General features: G+C 38.8%; 1 protein-coding gene and 1 pseudogene across 1 annotated transcript; both read right to left on the bottom strand.

Moving 5' to 3' along the window:
• Positions 1–588: 588 nt before the first annotated feature.
• LOC131368125 (olfactory receptor 52E8-like) lies at positions 589–1657 on the bottom strand. The gene has a single exon (XM_058414028.1). The coding sequence runs from the start codon at positions 1603–1605 to the stop codon at positions 589–591; it is 1017 nt and encodes a 338-aa protein (XP_058270011.1). The 5' UTR covers positions 1606–1657.
• A 2606-nt stretch (positions 1658–4263) lies between these two features.
• On the bottom strand, positions 4264–4924 carry LOC131368280 (olfactory receptor 52E4-like; annotated as a pseudogene).
• Between the last annotated feature and the right edge of the window lie 11464 nt (positions 4925–16388).

Here is a 16388-nt window from a genome sequence, read left to right as displayed (position 1 = left end):
GATACATTCATGCACATTTTTACCCTATAATAAAAAAAGTATTAGTAGTAGTTTAGAGTTGTACTATTTGTAGCTAAGAGAGTTGAGATAAATCTATTTTATATTGTATATTAATAGTCATCACCTTTCCACATACAAATCACATATGAACAGATGAAAAACACCCAAATTCTTCAGGAATTTGAAAGTTATATTAAAGGAAACCACTTTGAGCTCTACTGCAACAATATAGAATATATATAGTGTTATAAAATATGAAATTAATGAATGGAAGTGTTGAAAGTACTAGTTCACATTATCACAGTATACTCCTAGAAAGTAAAAAAAAAAGTATTTTCTTGATTCTGACTGTTCTTTAATTCTATGAGACCTTATTTACCCATTTACTGAGTGAATGCATGTTTTTAAACAGGGCAATGGAAAAACTGGGGCCTTCAATCTTATCAAGAATAGAAAAAGATTAGTCAGTATGGGTGCTTAAATACATTTAGTTGGTTAAAGTCTAGATAGCACTTCTAGGAAAAAACACACACACACTGGCCTTAGCTGATAGGTTTGAAGACCCCTGTGTTATACAGTTCTTTGGTATCACTTTTCTAAAGCCTGCACCTGGGGAACTGTGATGTTTTTCTTTTTAAGTATTTTCATTATAAATTCTCTGAATTCTTTTGTGTTCAAAACATAAATGATGGGATTTAACATGGGTGGAATTGTTACTGATAGTGAGGTATTAATTATCCTAGCATTAGGATGGAGATAGGATATTGTAGCGACAAGGTATGTACTTACTACAGGAAGAAAAAATACTCCTACTATCAACAGATGAGAGAAACAAGTTTTAAGTGCCTTAAGACGATCCTCCCATGTTGTAATCTTAGTTAAGGCCAACAGAATGCCTAAGTATGATAAGACTATGGCAGTCAATGGTAAATAGAGGTATATTGCAATAAAAACATTTGCCATGAAGACATTTATCCAGGTGTCATTACAAGCAATTTTAAAAATTGGCCCATGGTCACAAAAAAAGCTCTTTACCTCATTGGTCTTACAAAATGAAAGATTTGTAATCAAAAGCACCATGGTGCCAACTGTTATAATATTAAGTAACCATATTGCTGTTAAAGTTGCAAACATGAAGGAGTTATTCACAATAGCATGGTACCTCAGGGGTAAGCAAATGGCAATAAAGCGATCATATGCCATCGCAACAAGTGTTAAAGACTGTCCACCAGCAAAGAAAAAAGTAAAAAACATGTTAGCCAAACAAGCTTCATAGGATATGTACTGTGAATCAAAAAGAAAAGTCTTCACAAGATTAGGAATCAGTGCATTTGTTTCACCAAAATCTGATAGAGCTAAATTAAAGATCCCCATGTATTTAGGAATATGCAGGCTTCGATCAACTAATATCATGAATAGGACAAATGAGTTCCCACACACTGAGACAATATACACAAAAATTAAAAAAATGAAGTAGTACTGGCTGTAAGGTATTCCAGAAAATCCACTGATAAAAAAGTACTCTGGACGCACAAATGATGCATTTTGTAGTAAACTGGAGTCATTCAAAGCATTCATGATGAACAAGGTTTTAATGCTGTTCATGTCCTTTCCTGAAAAGGCATAATGAAGTAAAACAAAAATAAGTAGAGAAATTAAGCAGAGCTGAATATCTTTAAATTTACACTATACAAGTTATCATATAACATGAATGAGCCATTTACATTTTCAGGACTTATAACCATAAAGCTGTAGAACTGAAAATAATTACAGAAGTAAATAAGTACAGAAATTAAGCACAGCTAAATATCTTTACATTTTTGATATACAAACATGAATGGGTCATTTACATTTTCTGGACTTATAACCATAAAGCTGTAGGACTGAAAATATAATTTAAGATGAGACGTATTAAAACTATTTTTTATCAGTTGCTTAAATATTCATTTTTTACCCTACCCAATATCTTATTAGCTTATTTAGGTTCAGGTTTTGAGTATGCATTCTATGTAGAGACATTGAACCAGATTTTCTCATGTGTTAGCTCAGACAGTAGACACCTGCTAGTGTTGCATGATCGTTTGTGCCATCTTCTTTTCAAGTTTTGATTCCCCATTGAATTTGGGAACCAGGGAATGGGCAAAAAACATATGTGTAATATAGACAAGTTTGAGATCACCAGCAGCTTAAAAAAATGGTTCCACAATTTGTCAAGGAACCATTTAATGTTTTTACTTGAAGTTTTAGCCTACAATCTTGCAAGGTTCTTGGAAACAAACTTTTGGGGTAAATCTTTGTCTTCCAGCAAAATTGCAAACAGAAGATAAAAGATAAAGATAAAGACCTGGGAGATTTATTTGATTAATTTATTAAAGAACAAAGTTGCAAAATAAAATAGAAATAAAGATGGACAAAGGTACTGTATTGTAAATTTACCCATGCATTTTATTTAGTATGTAACATATAACAGACTCTCAAAATCATAGTAATAGTTTGGCCAACATAATTTTCATTATACCATTGATGGGCCCTTGTGATAAATGGGTGTATGCAAGAAGTAGGAAAAGAAGTAAACACAATCTTTGCAATTCAACAAAACCTATATGTTGTGGAACAATAACTGCTGTAGCACAAAAGAAATTTACATCTGTCAAAAATAAGTGTAGATGCCCTTGCTTTGAATGACTTCAAGGACTGCAGGACGTGACTAGTTTCTCACACTGCTCTGGTGTGATCTTGATCCATTCCCTCTTCCAGTCTTTTCCACAGTTCAGTAACTGTTGTGGGTTTCTTAGCAAAAATGTAGTTGCCAAGGACTTTCTAGAGATTTGATAACTGCTAGTTTAGAAGATTTCTGTACATAGCAAGTGCTAAGGGAATGGCTGATTGATTGATTGATTGATTGATTGATTGATTGATTTTAAAATAGGTTTGATTGCCTCTGGTATTGTCTGTTTGAGGAAATATCTAGGTAAGGGACATACTGCATAAGTTTTTGAAGAAATTATTTCAGACTCAAAGAGGGAAAAAATAGTGTAATTGTTCATTTGATAATACTGTTAACTACATGGTTAGATATCAAATTAAAAGTTGTACTTGTTCTAGTTAATTGAGCTTAGACAACTATATTATAGTGTAAATTATACAGCCAAAATAAGTAAACACCTGACAATATTACCCAAAAGTACCAATCACTTCATCAAACTGTTGCCACAAAATTAGAAACACACAGTTAAATGCAAGCTTCTTAAAGACACATGATGCATCCCATATCACCTGTGTATGCTATTCAATAAAAGTATATGCTCTTTTTGTTAAGAAAAACTAGATACTTTTGAGTGTATAACAAAGATGTTATTAAATAGTAGCAGACTAACAAACAGAAAGGGTCATTCATAAAATTACTAAAGACTGATCAGTTGCTCAGAATACAATACATTATACAATAAGGATTCCATGACAAATTCTAAACAAGCTGTTTATAAGCTTTTGAAACATAAGAGAACATCAGAAGCAAGTATGATGAAACATTTGTTCAAATCCCATGCTCTATAATGCATTCAAGAACATCTGATACTTGATAATCTGATACACAGATTACTTTATTAACTAAAAAATTTGAGAGTAAAAAGTTAGCCAAGAGCACTACATTTGTTTGGAAAATGAAATGTTAGCCAAACACATTTCTGTAAATTTACTGTGAAGCAAAAATGAAGGTCTTCCTATGTTTCAGAACCAGAACATTTGGTACCATCTTGGAATTTCAAATTATTGTGAATGGAAAAATACAGAATGAAATTTGAGAGATTGTTTTGCTTTCTGTAAAAGTTACTTGAAAAGAAACCACTCTTTTGGTTCTACTACCTCAAATGTATAGGATTGTAAGATATGAAAATTCAGTTTTCAGATAATACCCTGGGAAAGACAAAAAAGTACTTTATTTTAATTCTGACTGTCTTGATGTAGTTCTGTGAAACCTTAAGTGCTCTAACAGGAGAATGATAAATCTGAGATCTTCATTCTGACATGCATTCTTAGTAGTACTTGACAGAAAGAAAAAAAATACACTGCCTCAAAACCTGATCGTAATATGGAAAGGATTAAATTATGTGGCATTACTTTTCTAATGCCTACACCTGGGGAACTGTAGTGTTTTTTTTTTTTTAAGCATTTTAACTATAAACCCTCTGAATTTTTTTGTGTTCAAGACATAAATTATTGGATTTAACATGGGTGGAATTGTTGCTGATAGTGAAGTATTGATTATCCTAGCATTAGTATGGAGATAGGATACTGAAGAAGCAATAATTTCTGTGGCCCATGGTCACAGAAAAAGCTCTTTACCTCATTAGTCTTCCAAAATGAAAGTTGCGTAACCAAAAACACCATTGTACCAAATGTAACAACATTAAATAACCAGATTGCTGTTAAAGTCACAAACATGAAAGAGTTATTTACAATTGCATGGTATCTCAGGGGTAAACAAATGGCAATAAAGCGATCATATGCCATAGCAACAAGGGTTAAAGACTGTCCACCAGCAAAGAAAAAAGTAAAAAACATGTTAGCCAAACAAGCATCATAGGATATGTTCTGTGAATTAAAAAGAAATGTGTTCACAAGGTTAGGAATCAGTGCATTTGTTTCACCAAAATCTGACAAAGCTAAATTAAAGATCCCCATGTATTTAGGAATATGCAGACTTCGATCAACTAATATCATGAATAGGACAAATGAGTTCCCACACACTGAGACAATATAGACAAAAAGTAAAAAAAATGAAGTAGTATTGGCTGTAGGGTATTCCAGAAAATCCACTGATAAAAAAGTATTCTGGTTGTACCAGTGATACATTCTGTAGTAAACTGGAGTTCACAACACTCATGATGAAGGAGATTTTAATGCTGTTCATATCCTTTCCAGGCTGAAATGAAATTTATAAAAAATAAAATAAAATAAACAAATAAATAAAATCTAAAAAAAAGCACACATATTCAGCAGAGTTTACTTGTTTAAATGTACAATATCTAATTATCTAAGCATTAATAGTGTGAAAGGAACATTCACAGTTACATTTTTAACACTGAAACTTTAGCGGTGAAAATTATATACAAATTATATTAAATTATTGAACTTTATGCTTGCTCTTTTTGTCCTACCTTCTACTTTGTTATACTGTAGGTCCCACTTGTGTGCATCTGTTATATGTAGAGATGTTGAACTACAATTTCTTACTTGATAGCTCAGACAGTGATCTAAATATAACACCATTTCTTTGTTTAGTTTTGATTCTACACTTTTGGGAACCAGGAAAATGTCTAGAACTGAATGGCTAGAAAGTCTACACTGTGGCATTACATTTCCTTTGCCTGGAAGTGACATAGCTCAAACCTGTTACACCACGATAATGTCCCTGTTAACAAAATAATGTTCATAAAGCCATGGTTTGCCCAGTTATGAGGCCCCTGCACAGAACATCAAACCCCTGGAAAACATTTGTAAAGCATTAGAACTTTGTGCTTTGGAAATTTGTGCCTTCTTGCCCTATATCAGTGCCCAACCTCTTGAGGCTTAACAAGGAACAAGGAGTTCTTCTCTTTGCTGAAGATAGTTCTTAATGTCATTGTTTGGGATCATTGTCCTCCTTCATAATATACTTAGGGCCAATCATATGCCTCCCTAATGGTATTGCATGATTGATAAATATGTGCCTGTATTTCTCAGCAATGAGGACACCATTAATCTTGACCAAATCTCCAACTCCATTTGCAGAAATGCAACCTCAAACTTGCACAGGACCTCCACCATGACCAACAGACACAATGGCACTTTGCAGACATACTTGAAGAATTAAACTGTCTTGCCTCATTTTGCAAAAGCCAGCACAAGAAATAAAAGCAAGTTTTCTTTTTAAAAATTTCACTATACCGTTTCTGAAATCCTTTGTGTTCAAGCAACAGATGATGGGGTTTAACATGGGTGGAATTGTTCCTGATAGTGATGTATTAATTATTCTAGCATTAGGATGGAGAGAGGATGTTACAACAAAAAGGTATGAACTCAATACAGGAAGGAAAAATACTCCAACCACTCCAAAATCTGACAAAGCTAAATTAAAGACCCCTATTATTTAGGAATATGCAAACTTTGATCAATTAATATCATGAATAGGAGTGAGTGAGTTCCCACACACTGAGACAATATAGACCAAAAAAATATAGACAAAAATTAAAAAATGAAGTAGTATTGGCTGTAAGGTATTTCAGAAAATCCATTGATAAAAAAGTACTCTGGGTGTACCAGTGATACATTCTGTAGTAAACTGGAGTTCACAACACTAATGATGGAGAAGATTTTAATGCTGTTCATATCCTTCATATCAGCAGATGAAAGATGAAACATTTGGATACTTTAAGAAGATCCTTACTTGTATGTGGTTGTGCAGAACATTTTTATTACGGAGGATGACACACACACTCTTTGAGTTGTTTGTTTGGGAGAAGAGCATGCCTGGTTGGCTCTTGAGGGAGTCGGCTGCGTGCATTGTGAGAGGCTTCCTCTCTGTAACCTCCGATCCCATTTGGCTGTATTTTCAGGCCAAGCTTCTGCACCTAGTGGCTTGGGTTCCACATCCGCTGAGGTCGTGTTGCGGCTTAGATCATGAGGTTCGCAGGTTGAGTTGGTGAAAGCAGAACAAGACACAGGTCCTTCCCTATTTCTTGTTCTCTCCCCTGACCCCGGTTTCCCTGCTTCGGCTTCGGAAGCTTGCACTGTAATTTCTCCCGACCTGGAAGAGAATATTTTGTTGTCTGCATCGGGCTGTGAGGAGCTCGAAGTAGGCAAGGAGGGGCATTCCTCTCTTGATCTGCCACCACAGTCAGTGGCATTCAAGGAGCTACTCAATGTTTTAACATGAGCTGTCGCTAAATTAAATTTAAGCTGGCCTGAATAGGAACTTAGCGCAGTTCACTCTAAGCTTGATGACCACTTCCTGATTTCAGGCTTCCCTTCAGGCAAGACAGGACCTTAGGTCTGGCATCTCTGCCAGGCAGGCCAAGAAGGAATCCTGATGCCCAAGTGCTAGGGTTCATAGGAGTGTCCTCCCTAAGGTGGTTTCTCATACCTCCTGCCCCACTGCCTCTGGCACCTTGGGGTCAGTAGAGTCCACCCTCGTTCCCTTTTCTCATGGGTTTGCGCCTGCCAGCTTGCTGTTTCAGGGCATCTGGGAGTTAATTGACACCTCTTTCAGACAACCTGGCAGCATGGAAACTTCTGCCAGGTGTCTCTCAGTGGGTCCTATATACCACAGAAAAAAGGGTACAGGATTCAGTTCACCACCCGTCCTCCTCTGTTGCTCAATGTTTTTGGCAAACACCAAACCATGTTTCTCCCAGAGGAACTAGTCTCTTCTGAGGAAACATGTTCCCTACAGCTCTGAACTGTGCACTGAAGACATTCAAGATGCTCACACTCAAACGTATTGCACCACAAATCAAGTCTGAGTCATGTAGGCATTCTGCCAGAACACAGGAAGTTCCTCAGGTTTGCCTTCAGGGGCGAAGCATACCAGTATTGTGTTCTTCTTTTTGGTCTAGTCCTGTTGCCATGCACATTTACAAAGTGCATGGATGCTGCTCTGGCGCTGCTGTGTATCCAGGGCATCTGTGTACTGAATTACCTGGATGACTAGCTCATTCTGGCCCAGTTAAAGGCCATGGCAGCCAGTCATCAAAATGCTGTGCTTGCCCATCTGAGGTCTCTAGGCCTCAAGTTGAACCCAGAGAAGTGTGTACTTTCTCCTTGTCAGAGAACCATCTTCTTGGGGGTAGTTTGGGATTCCACCACAATGCATGCATGTCTGCTGCTTGGGTGGCTTACATACTGTCAGAGGTGAAAGCTATTGGGCTAGACCAAAGCCTTTCTGTTGCCAAGGCACAGGGAGTGCCTGGCCTCATGGCAACAGGAGCCTCACTGGGTCTGCTTCACATAAGGTCATTCCAGCTCTGGCTTAGGGGCATGGGCTTTCATCCCCACAGGCATCCCCTCCAGTCGCCCCTCCCACCCACCTGTCAGTCAGGCCCACCAGATCAGTTGCTTACAACAGAACAGATTGCTTTGACTACAGCAATCGCTGGAGCCCTTTATACATGCCTTTGTCCCTACTAGTTTTTTTTGGCATGTCATACGTTACATCTATGAGTCAATTTTGGTACTTTCTGCATGAGAGCGCCCTCCGGCTACGAGGAAGAATGAAACGTCTCTATGCTCATGCCACCCATCTCCCTCCACACCAAGCAAATTTCAGAGGATCACCGAAGTTTAGTTGCACATTAAGCTAAAATGAAACAGAGCAACCTACTAAAGTTTGTGTCAAAAAGACGTTGTGTGCAGCCGGAGGAGAAAGATAATTCCGATGTTCAGGAGCCATCAAGCTTGAGTAGTAAGGAGCTCTGCTAGTGTTCATTCACCTTTTACTCCATCACCAGCAGCACTTTATTCTCCAGCATGTACCTCCCTTAAACACCAGTGTAAAAGTAAGCCAATCTACATTTTCCTACTATGTAGTTGTATAGTCATTGTTGTTCATTTCATGTGGTTTATATGGCTGTTGAGCCATGTATCGGACAGTTTACATCATGTCTGATACTGTCCTACTGATTTGATAATGGTGTTGCGGCGCGTCTGTCAGATGCACGCATGGACATGTGTATGTGTGTGTGTGTGTGTGTGTGTGTGGTGTGGCCGCTGTGCTCATGCTGTTCTTATCCTTATGTTCTTAACACTCCTTACGATGACATACAGGCTTATGCTCTGATTAAATGGTGGTTTGCATTCAAGCAGGTGTAGTTGTGTTGGCTTATTATTGATGAGATTATTGAAAAAAGATGCATTTTAGGCTAGGCCCACCCACATTGTGATTCCTGGCTACGCTAGTGATCCCCTCAGTGCCATAAAGGTCATGTGCTGTGCATGTGCTTCATACCCTTCATATATGGAAAAGAGCCCGGTTTCTGACCTTGGGTCCCATACTAGGGGCGCGTCACCATCATAAGACTCTTTTGACAAACGCCTCGATTTCAGGCTGGGGAGTGGTCTTAGATGGCCACCCCATCCAGGGCCTCTGGGAGGGCCCTCATCTCTCATAGCACATTAATTGAGGGTCATGTTTCTAGCACTGAAGCACTTCCTCCCACACAGTCAGCACTACAGTAATCATAAATCATCAGGGCGATCTGTGTTTGCACCCTATGTTCAGGTTGGCGTAGCAGATTCTGGCAGAGACCAGGTTTCTTTCACTGAGAGCGATTTTTGTCCCAAGGCACATAAATTGGGATGCAGACTTCCTGTCAAGGCAGGAGCTGAGGCCTAGGGTGTGAAGTCTCCATCCACAGGTGGTGGTGAGCATCTGCTTTTCAGACGTGCGGGAGTGGATCTGTTCACCTCCATGGAGTCAACCCACTGTCCACTGTGGTATTCCCTTCCTCACCCTACCCCTCTGGGCCTGGATGCTAAGGTACAGACATGGCCATCTTACACCTCACCCCAAGATGTGAAAGCTCTGATTCTGGCCCCTAAAGGGAACCAGTTCCTAGAGGCACCCTCTAGTCCCTCGTTTTCTGTGTGATGCCAGTTGGCTGAGGCCATCCTGCAGACCATGCCTCCACTCCTGGGACCTCTCTTTGGTCCTAGATGGGCTGCTGGAAGCCCCCTTTGAGCCCATGGAGTCAGCCTCTGAGAAGTCTCTGACCCTATAGACAGCTCTGCTCATAGCCATGGCCTCCCTTAGAAGGGTAGGAGATCTGCCGGCTCTTTCAGTCATCCCTACCTGCGTAGAATTTGCCCCCAGCATGTCCAAGGATATCCTGCACCCCAGGGATATGTCCCCAAGGTGCCCATGATGGCCTGTCATCTGGTCATCTTTCAGGCCTTCTGTCCTGTGCCCCATGAGTCGGCAGAACAGGAGAGGCTGCACTTGCTTTGCCCGGTATGGGCCCTGAGAACTTATGTCCACCGCTTGAGCTTGGGGCATAAGTCTTCCTACCCGTTTGTCTGCTTTGGGAGCTGGAACAAGGGCAATCTGGTCTCCAATCAGTGCTTGGCACACTGGGTAGTAGAGGCCATTACCCAGGCCTATAAGGCATGTGGTATTGCTTCACCTGTAGGTGTTAGAGCTCACTCAACTAGGGGTATCGCTTTGGCCAGGGTTCCTCTCCAGGAAATTTGTGCTTCAGGAGGCTGGTCCTCTCCATACACCTTTATCAGGTTCTATAATCTGGACCTGGACCCCACTCCAGGGTTGCAGGTCCTTCAGTTCTAACTGATGTTCTATTCCTGGTTTGCTTGTGCTCTCTCATGGCCCTTGTGGTGTGGTGGCATGGGACTTTCCTATAGCGTCAGTCATAACGCAGCATTGATTTCCCTTGAAAGGGAACTACAGCAGGTTACATATGTAACCCAGATCCCTGAGAAGGGAACAAGATGCAGCGACACCACAAGTGTCCACTCGCTCTTCCTTCATACAAATAGAAGCTGGATTAATGTGACATAGATGCCCTTATTTGTTCTTATTGATGCATATTCCCTTTGTCACATGTTCTATCCGAGCCTTTAAATTGGCGTGTCTGCACACAGAGCATTAGACACAACTTCCTCAATGAAGCAGTCATGACACTCAAGTCGTTCCCTTCTCAGGGAACTGGGTTACATACACTATATTGCCAAAAGTATTCGCTCACCTGCCTTGACTCACATATGAACTTAAGTGACATCCCATTCCTAATCCATAGGGCTCAATATGACGTCGGTCCACCCTTTGCAGCTATAACAGCTTCAACTCTTCTGGGAAGGCTGTCCATAAGGTTTAGGAGTGTGTTTATGGGAATTTTTGACCATTCTTCCAGAAGCGCATTTTTGAGGTCACACACTGATGTTGGACGAGAAGGCCTGGCTCACAGTCTCCGCTCTAATTCATCCCAAAGGTGTTCTATCAGGTTGAGGTCAGGACTCTGTGCAGGCCAGTCAAGTTCATCCACACCAGACTCTGTCATCCATGTCTTTATGGACCATGCTTTGGTCACTGGTGCACAGTCATGTTGGAAGAGGAAGGGGCCAGCTCCAAACTGTTCCCACAAAGTTGGGAGCATGGAATTGTCCAAAATGTCTTGGTATGCTGAAGCATTCAGAGTTCCTTTCACTGGAACTAAGGGGCCAAGCCCAGCTCCTGAAAAACAACCCCACACCATAATCCCCCCTCCACCAAACTTTACACTTGGCACAATGCAGTCAGACAAGTACCGTTCTCCTGGCAACCGCCAAACCCAGACTCGTCCATCAGATTGCCAGATGGAGAAGCGCGATTCGTCACTCCAGAGAACGCGTCTCCACTGCTCTAGAGTCCAGTGGCGGTGTGCTTTACACCACTGCATCCGACGCTTTGCATTGCACTTGGTGATGTATGGCTTGGATGCAGCTGCTCGGCCATGGAAACCCGTTCCATGAAGCTCTCTGCGCACTGTTCTTGAGCTAATCTGAAGGCCACATGAAGTTTGGAGATCTGTAGCGATTGACTCTGCAGAAAGTTGGCGACCTCTTCGCACTATGCGCCTCAGCATCCGCTGACCCCGCTCCTTCAGTTTACGTGGCCTACCACTTCGTGGCTGAGTTGCTGTCGTTCCCAAACACTTCCACGTTCTTATAATACAGCTGACAGTTGACTGTGGAATATTTAGGAGCGAGGAAATTTCACGACTGGATTTGTTGCACAGGTGGCATCCTATCACAGTTCCACGCTGGAATTCACTGAGCTCCTGAGAGCGACCCAGTCTTTCACAAATGCTTGTAAAAACAGTCTGCATGCCTAGGTGCTTGATTTTATACACCTGTGGCCATGGAAGTGATTGGAACACCTGATTCTGATTATTTGGATGGGTGAGCGAATACTTTTGGCAATATAGTGTATGTAACAAACGTGTTTTTCAACATGTTTCACTCACCAGCACAGGGCAATGCATGCAGGCAAGACATCCTGTGCCCAAAAAAGAGATGGTGGTAGCTCAGTGGTTAAGTACTTGACTTCTGATCCAAAGGTCAAAAATTCAGATCCCAACATCACTGAGCTGCCACTGCTGGGCCCTTAAGGAATAAGGATAAGGACATGTGCCAAATGGGATAAATGTAAATGCAATAAGGGATGTTCCAGCACTCTCAATAAATTCAGGCCTCCAACCTAAATGTAACATGTAAAGAAGATAACCTATTTTGTTTTTTGTAATGTTTTCAGATTTAATTTTTTTATCATTTGTTACATTTAGAAATTGTTTTTGGCAATATACTGTAACATTGGATCCTTGCATAGTTTTCCCTTGAGCAAGTGTCAAGTGTGAGGTTCTCAACCGCACCACCAGAGCACACCATACCATATATTTTTTAACTTCTTTGTTCCTCCCAAAAAAGCCTTTTTTTCAGTTTCACCCTGTAGTCTCCCTGGTTCTGTGTTTTCGCTCCTTAGCTGTGTTTTAACTCCTTAGATGCTCCTCAGTCCTTAGCACCTCTTGTTTTGGTATCTAGGTCTTGGTGTGCTCGGTGTAAGTATCTTGCTGTGATTTTTGTTGTTTTTTATTTAATAAAGAAAGTCTGGGATTACAAAAATTTCCAGATTTTTATGACAATCTTCTTGAAGACATTATGTATCTCTGCTTATACAAAAAAAGGATATGCTCTTTTTGTAAAGAACAGCTACATACTTTTGAGTACTGGGGCATACAAACACATCATGTAATGGAAGAGAATGTTGTTGCCTTAGTTATACTCACAGTCATTGCAAGCATACTTTTCAGCCTTTCCTTATTAATTATTCTTTATATAGTTCATAGTATATAATTTAACTTACCAATTCACTGATTTATTTTTCCACATTTCTGCCACACAGTCACAAAACCCATTCTCCCTTGTAGGATGAGTTGTGGGCAATGTGAAGTGTTGTGACAAAGATCCACAACCTCTGGAATACTCATTTCAACATACTAAAATATGGGACACACTAACTCTAATCAAAGGCAGCAACCATTTTATTATTGCAGTATCATTGTTTAATTGTTTACAGGCTGTATTTACATCACCTACTTGCTAAAAAAATCCAACTTTGTTTCACCAGCTACTAAATGCCAAAATACTACTCAAGTTGGTCAAGTAGATGGAAACTGTTCCAAAATTATTGTTATTAATCAATACAGACATCGACTGTTTTAAAGAAAATAATACAGCAGAAAGGGATTAGAATAGAAACATTTATTGATCAATTCAGACAAGAAATTTAGAGCAGGAAATGAATATATTTTATACAAAATGATTCAAAAGAAAAGTACAATTTATTTTATGAAAGAAGAAGAGTAGAATGTTAGCCAATCATGTTTTTGTAAATTTACTGTGAAGCAAAAAAGAAAGTCTTCCTAAGTTTTTTGAATCAGAGCATTTGTTTCACCAAAGTTTGACTTAGCTAAATTAAATTTCTTTTTTGTATTTAGCATTATATCAAAATTTTCTGGGGGAATAATAATAATAATAATAATAATAATAATAATAATAATAATAATAATAATAATAATAATAATAATATTAAATTGTGTGGTATCACTTTTCTAAAGCCTGCACCTAGGGAACTGTGGTGTTTTTCTTTTTAAGCCTCTTCATTATAAACCCTCTAAATTCCTTTGTGTTCAAGACATAAATAATAGGATTTAACATGGGTGGAATTGTAAATGAAAGTGAAGTGTTAATTATCCTAGCATTAGGATGGAGATAGGACACTGAAGCAGCAAGATATGTACTCACTACAGGTAGGAAAAATACTCCTACTATCAATAGATGAGAGACACAAGTTCTGAATGCTTTAAGACGACCCTCCCATGTTGTAATCTTGGTTAAGGCCAACAGAATGCCTATGTATGATAAGACTATGGCAGTCAATGGTAAATAAAGGTATATTGTTATACAAACGCTTGCCATTAAGGAATTTATCCTGTTGTCATTACAAGCAATTGTATAAATTGGCCCATGGTCACAAAAAAAGCTCTTTATCTCGCTGGTTTTACAAAATGAAAGTTGTGTAACCAAAACCACCATTGTTCCAAATGTAACAGCATTAAATATCCATATTGCTGTTAAAGTCACAAACATGAAGGAGTTATTTACAATAGCATGGTATCTCAGGGGTAAGCAAATGGCAATAAAGCGATCATATGCCATAGCAACAAGGGTTAAAGACTGTCCACCAGCAAAGAAAAAAGTAAAAAACATGTTAGCCAAACAAGCATCATAGGATATGTTCTGTGAATTAAAAAGAAAAGTCTTCACAAGGTTAGGAATCAGTGAATTTGTTTCACCAAAATCTGACAGAGCTAAATTAAAGATCCCCATATATTTAGGAATATGAAGACTTCGATCAACTAATATCATGAATAGGACAAATGAGTTCCCACACACTGAGACAACATAGACAAAAAGTAAAAAAAACAAAGTAGTATCGGCTGTAGGGTACTCCAGAAAATCCACTAATGAAAAAGTACTCTGGGCGCACCAGTGATACATTTTGTTGTAAACTGGAGTTCACAACACTCATGATGCAGGAGATTTTAATGCTGTTCAAGTCCTTTCCAGTCTGAAATTATGGACATGCACACATATTCAGCATAGTTTAAATACACAATATACAATTAAGCTCTATATACAATTAATGCATTAACAGCATGAAAATGAAATGAAACCATTTACAGTTACATTTTTAACAATGAAGCGGTGAAAATCTTATACAAATTATTAATATAATTACATTCATGGCTGCTCTTTATTTTGTCCTACCTTATAGCTTGTTGTACTATAGCTTCTACTTGTGTGCATGCGTTATATGTAGAGATGTTGAACCATATTTTCTCACGTGATAGCTCAGACAGTGATGTAAATATAACCTCATTTCTTGTTTTACTTTTGATTCTACACTTTTGGGAACCAGGGAAATGACAAATTAGAGGAGGGACCCAGATATTTCTGTAATCTGAATGAGGAAGGTGCACTTGACGTACTTGCATGTTTTTACTTAGGTAGTATAGGCAAACTTTGCACATCAAGACAGTGATGCATATTGATTTGTCTACATTCATCTGGATGTTGCAATTAATTTGAACCAGAAACAATGTGCTTATTTCTTCACAATTACAATGTTTTCTATAGCTCACTCCTTGCAACCAAGTTTCATTGACTTGTGGACAGAATCCTGTGCACATTCAACATTCACATTCAACATTCATCTTGTCACAGGCAAGACTCACAGCAAGCAATTTTGTTGGGTGCTAATACCTGTGTTAATACCTCTCTGTAGATACCATGATAAGAAGCAGCTTACTGTCTAACCTGTTTACAGGTCAGGGTAATCACTGTTACCCAGTGGGCCAGTGTTTGCTTACACTGTAAATCCGGCTAAGTTGATTGTACTTAAACCATTTGAGGCAAGTGATTGCCTCAAATGGTTTAAGTAATCGACAGTAAAAAAAATAATTTGTTTAAGTAGAGTCAACTTAAATGCAAAATAGTCAGAACTTAATATTTTAAGTCAAATATACTTAAAACCATATTTGTACTAAAATAGTTGGGATAGAAAAATTCCACTTCAGTTAGTTTTTTTGTGACCACACAATGCAGTACATTTTTATTTTTTATTTTATTGAAACATATTACAAAGCAACAACAAACAAATAAGCTTTAAACAGCTTTAAATGACAAGAACAGTTATATGACCAACATGCCTTTTTACCACCAGGTAATTGATTGTGAGAGAAAATGTCTGCAGCAAAATATAAGAATAGACTGTAGTTCTTATATTTTGCTGCAGACATTTTCTCTCACAATCACTTTGAAACACCTTAACTACCTTTCTTTGTTTTAGCAAATGGAACAACGTGTGTATTGTTATGAAACAAATTCCTCGTATAACAACATAGTTTTCTAAAAGTTTGCTTAGTGAATAAATTTCAAGTTTGGAAAACAACACTTACTGTACCATGTAGCAGCATATAAGTTCATACAAAAGGAGAAACAGTATGATTATTTATACCTCTCAGTGCAGTCTAATTGTGCCAACAAAGCACTGTTAGTATTAAGAACAACTGTGCAGTCATCAGAAAAGTGTCTTACACTCCAAGCTCATTTTTCTACTTTTGAATCTTGGATGATAACTGCCTTAAACTTTAAGTGGCACAATATGTTACAACATTCAATATGAAACCATTTTGTTTACAGCAGGGGTTCCCAAACCAGGTCCTCAAGTCCCACTGCCCTGCTTGTTTTCCAACTAACCCTGCCCTGCACACTGCTGATTACCTGGATTGGGTGTGTTC

Source organism: Hemibagrus wyckioides, linkage group LG17 (genome assembly GCF_019097595.1).
Source record: "Hemibagrus wyckioides isolate EC202008001 linkage group LG17, SWU_Hwy_1.0, whole genome shotgun sequence".
Taxonomy (NCBI): domain Eukaryota; kingdom Metazoa; phylum Chordata; class Actinopteri; order Siluriformes; family Bagridae; genus Hemibagrus; species Hemibagrus wyckioides.
The sequence above is the reverse complement of the archived record's forward strand: the minus strand, read 5'-3'. Positions and strand labels throughout refer to the sequence as shown.

Excerpts from the sequence above, each read along its gene's own strand:
- LOC131368125 (XM_058414028.1), bottom strand. The coding sequence starts at position 1,605 with ATGAACAGCATTAAAACCTTGTTCATCATGAATGCTTTGAATGACTCC.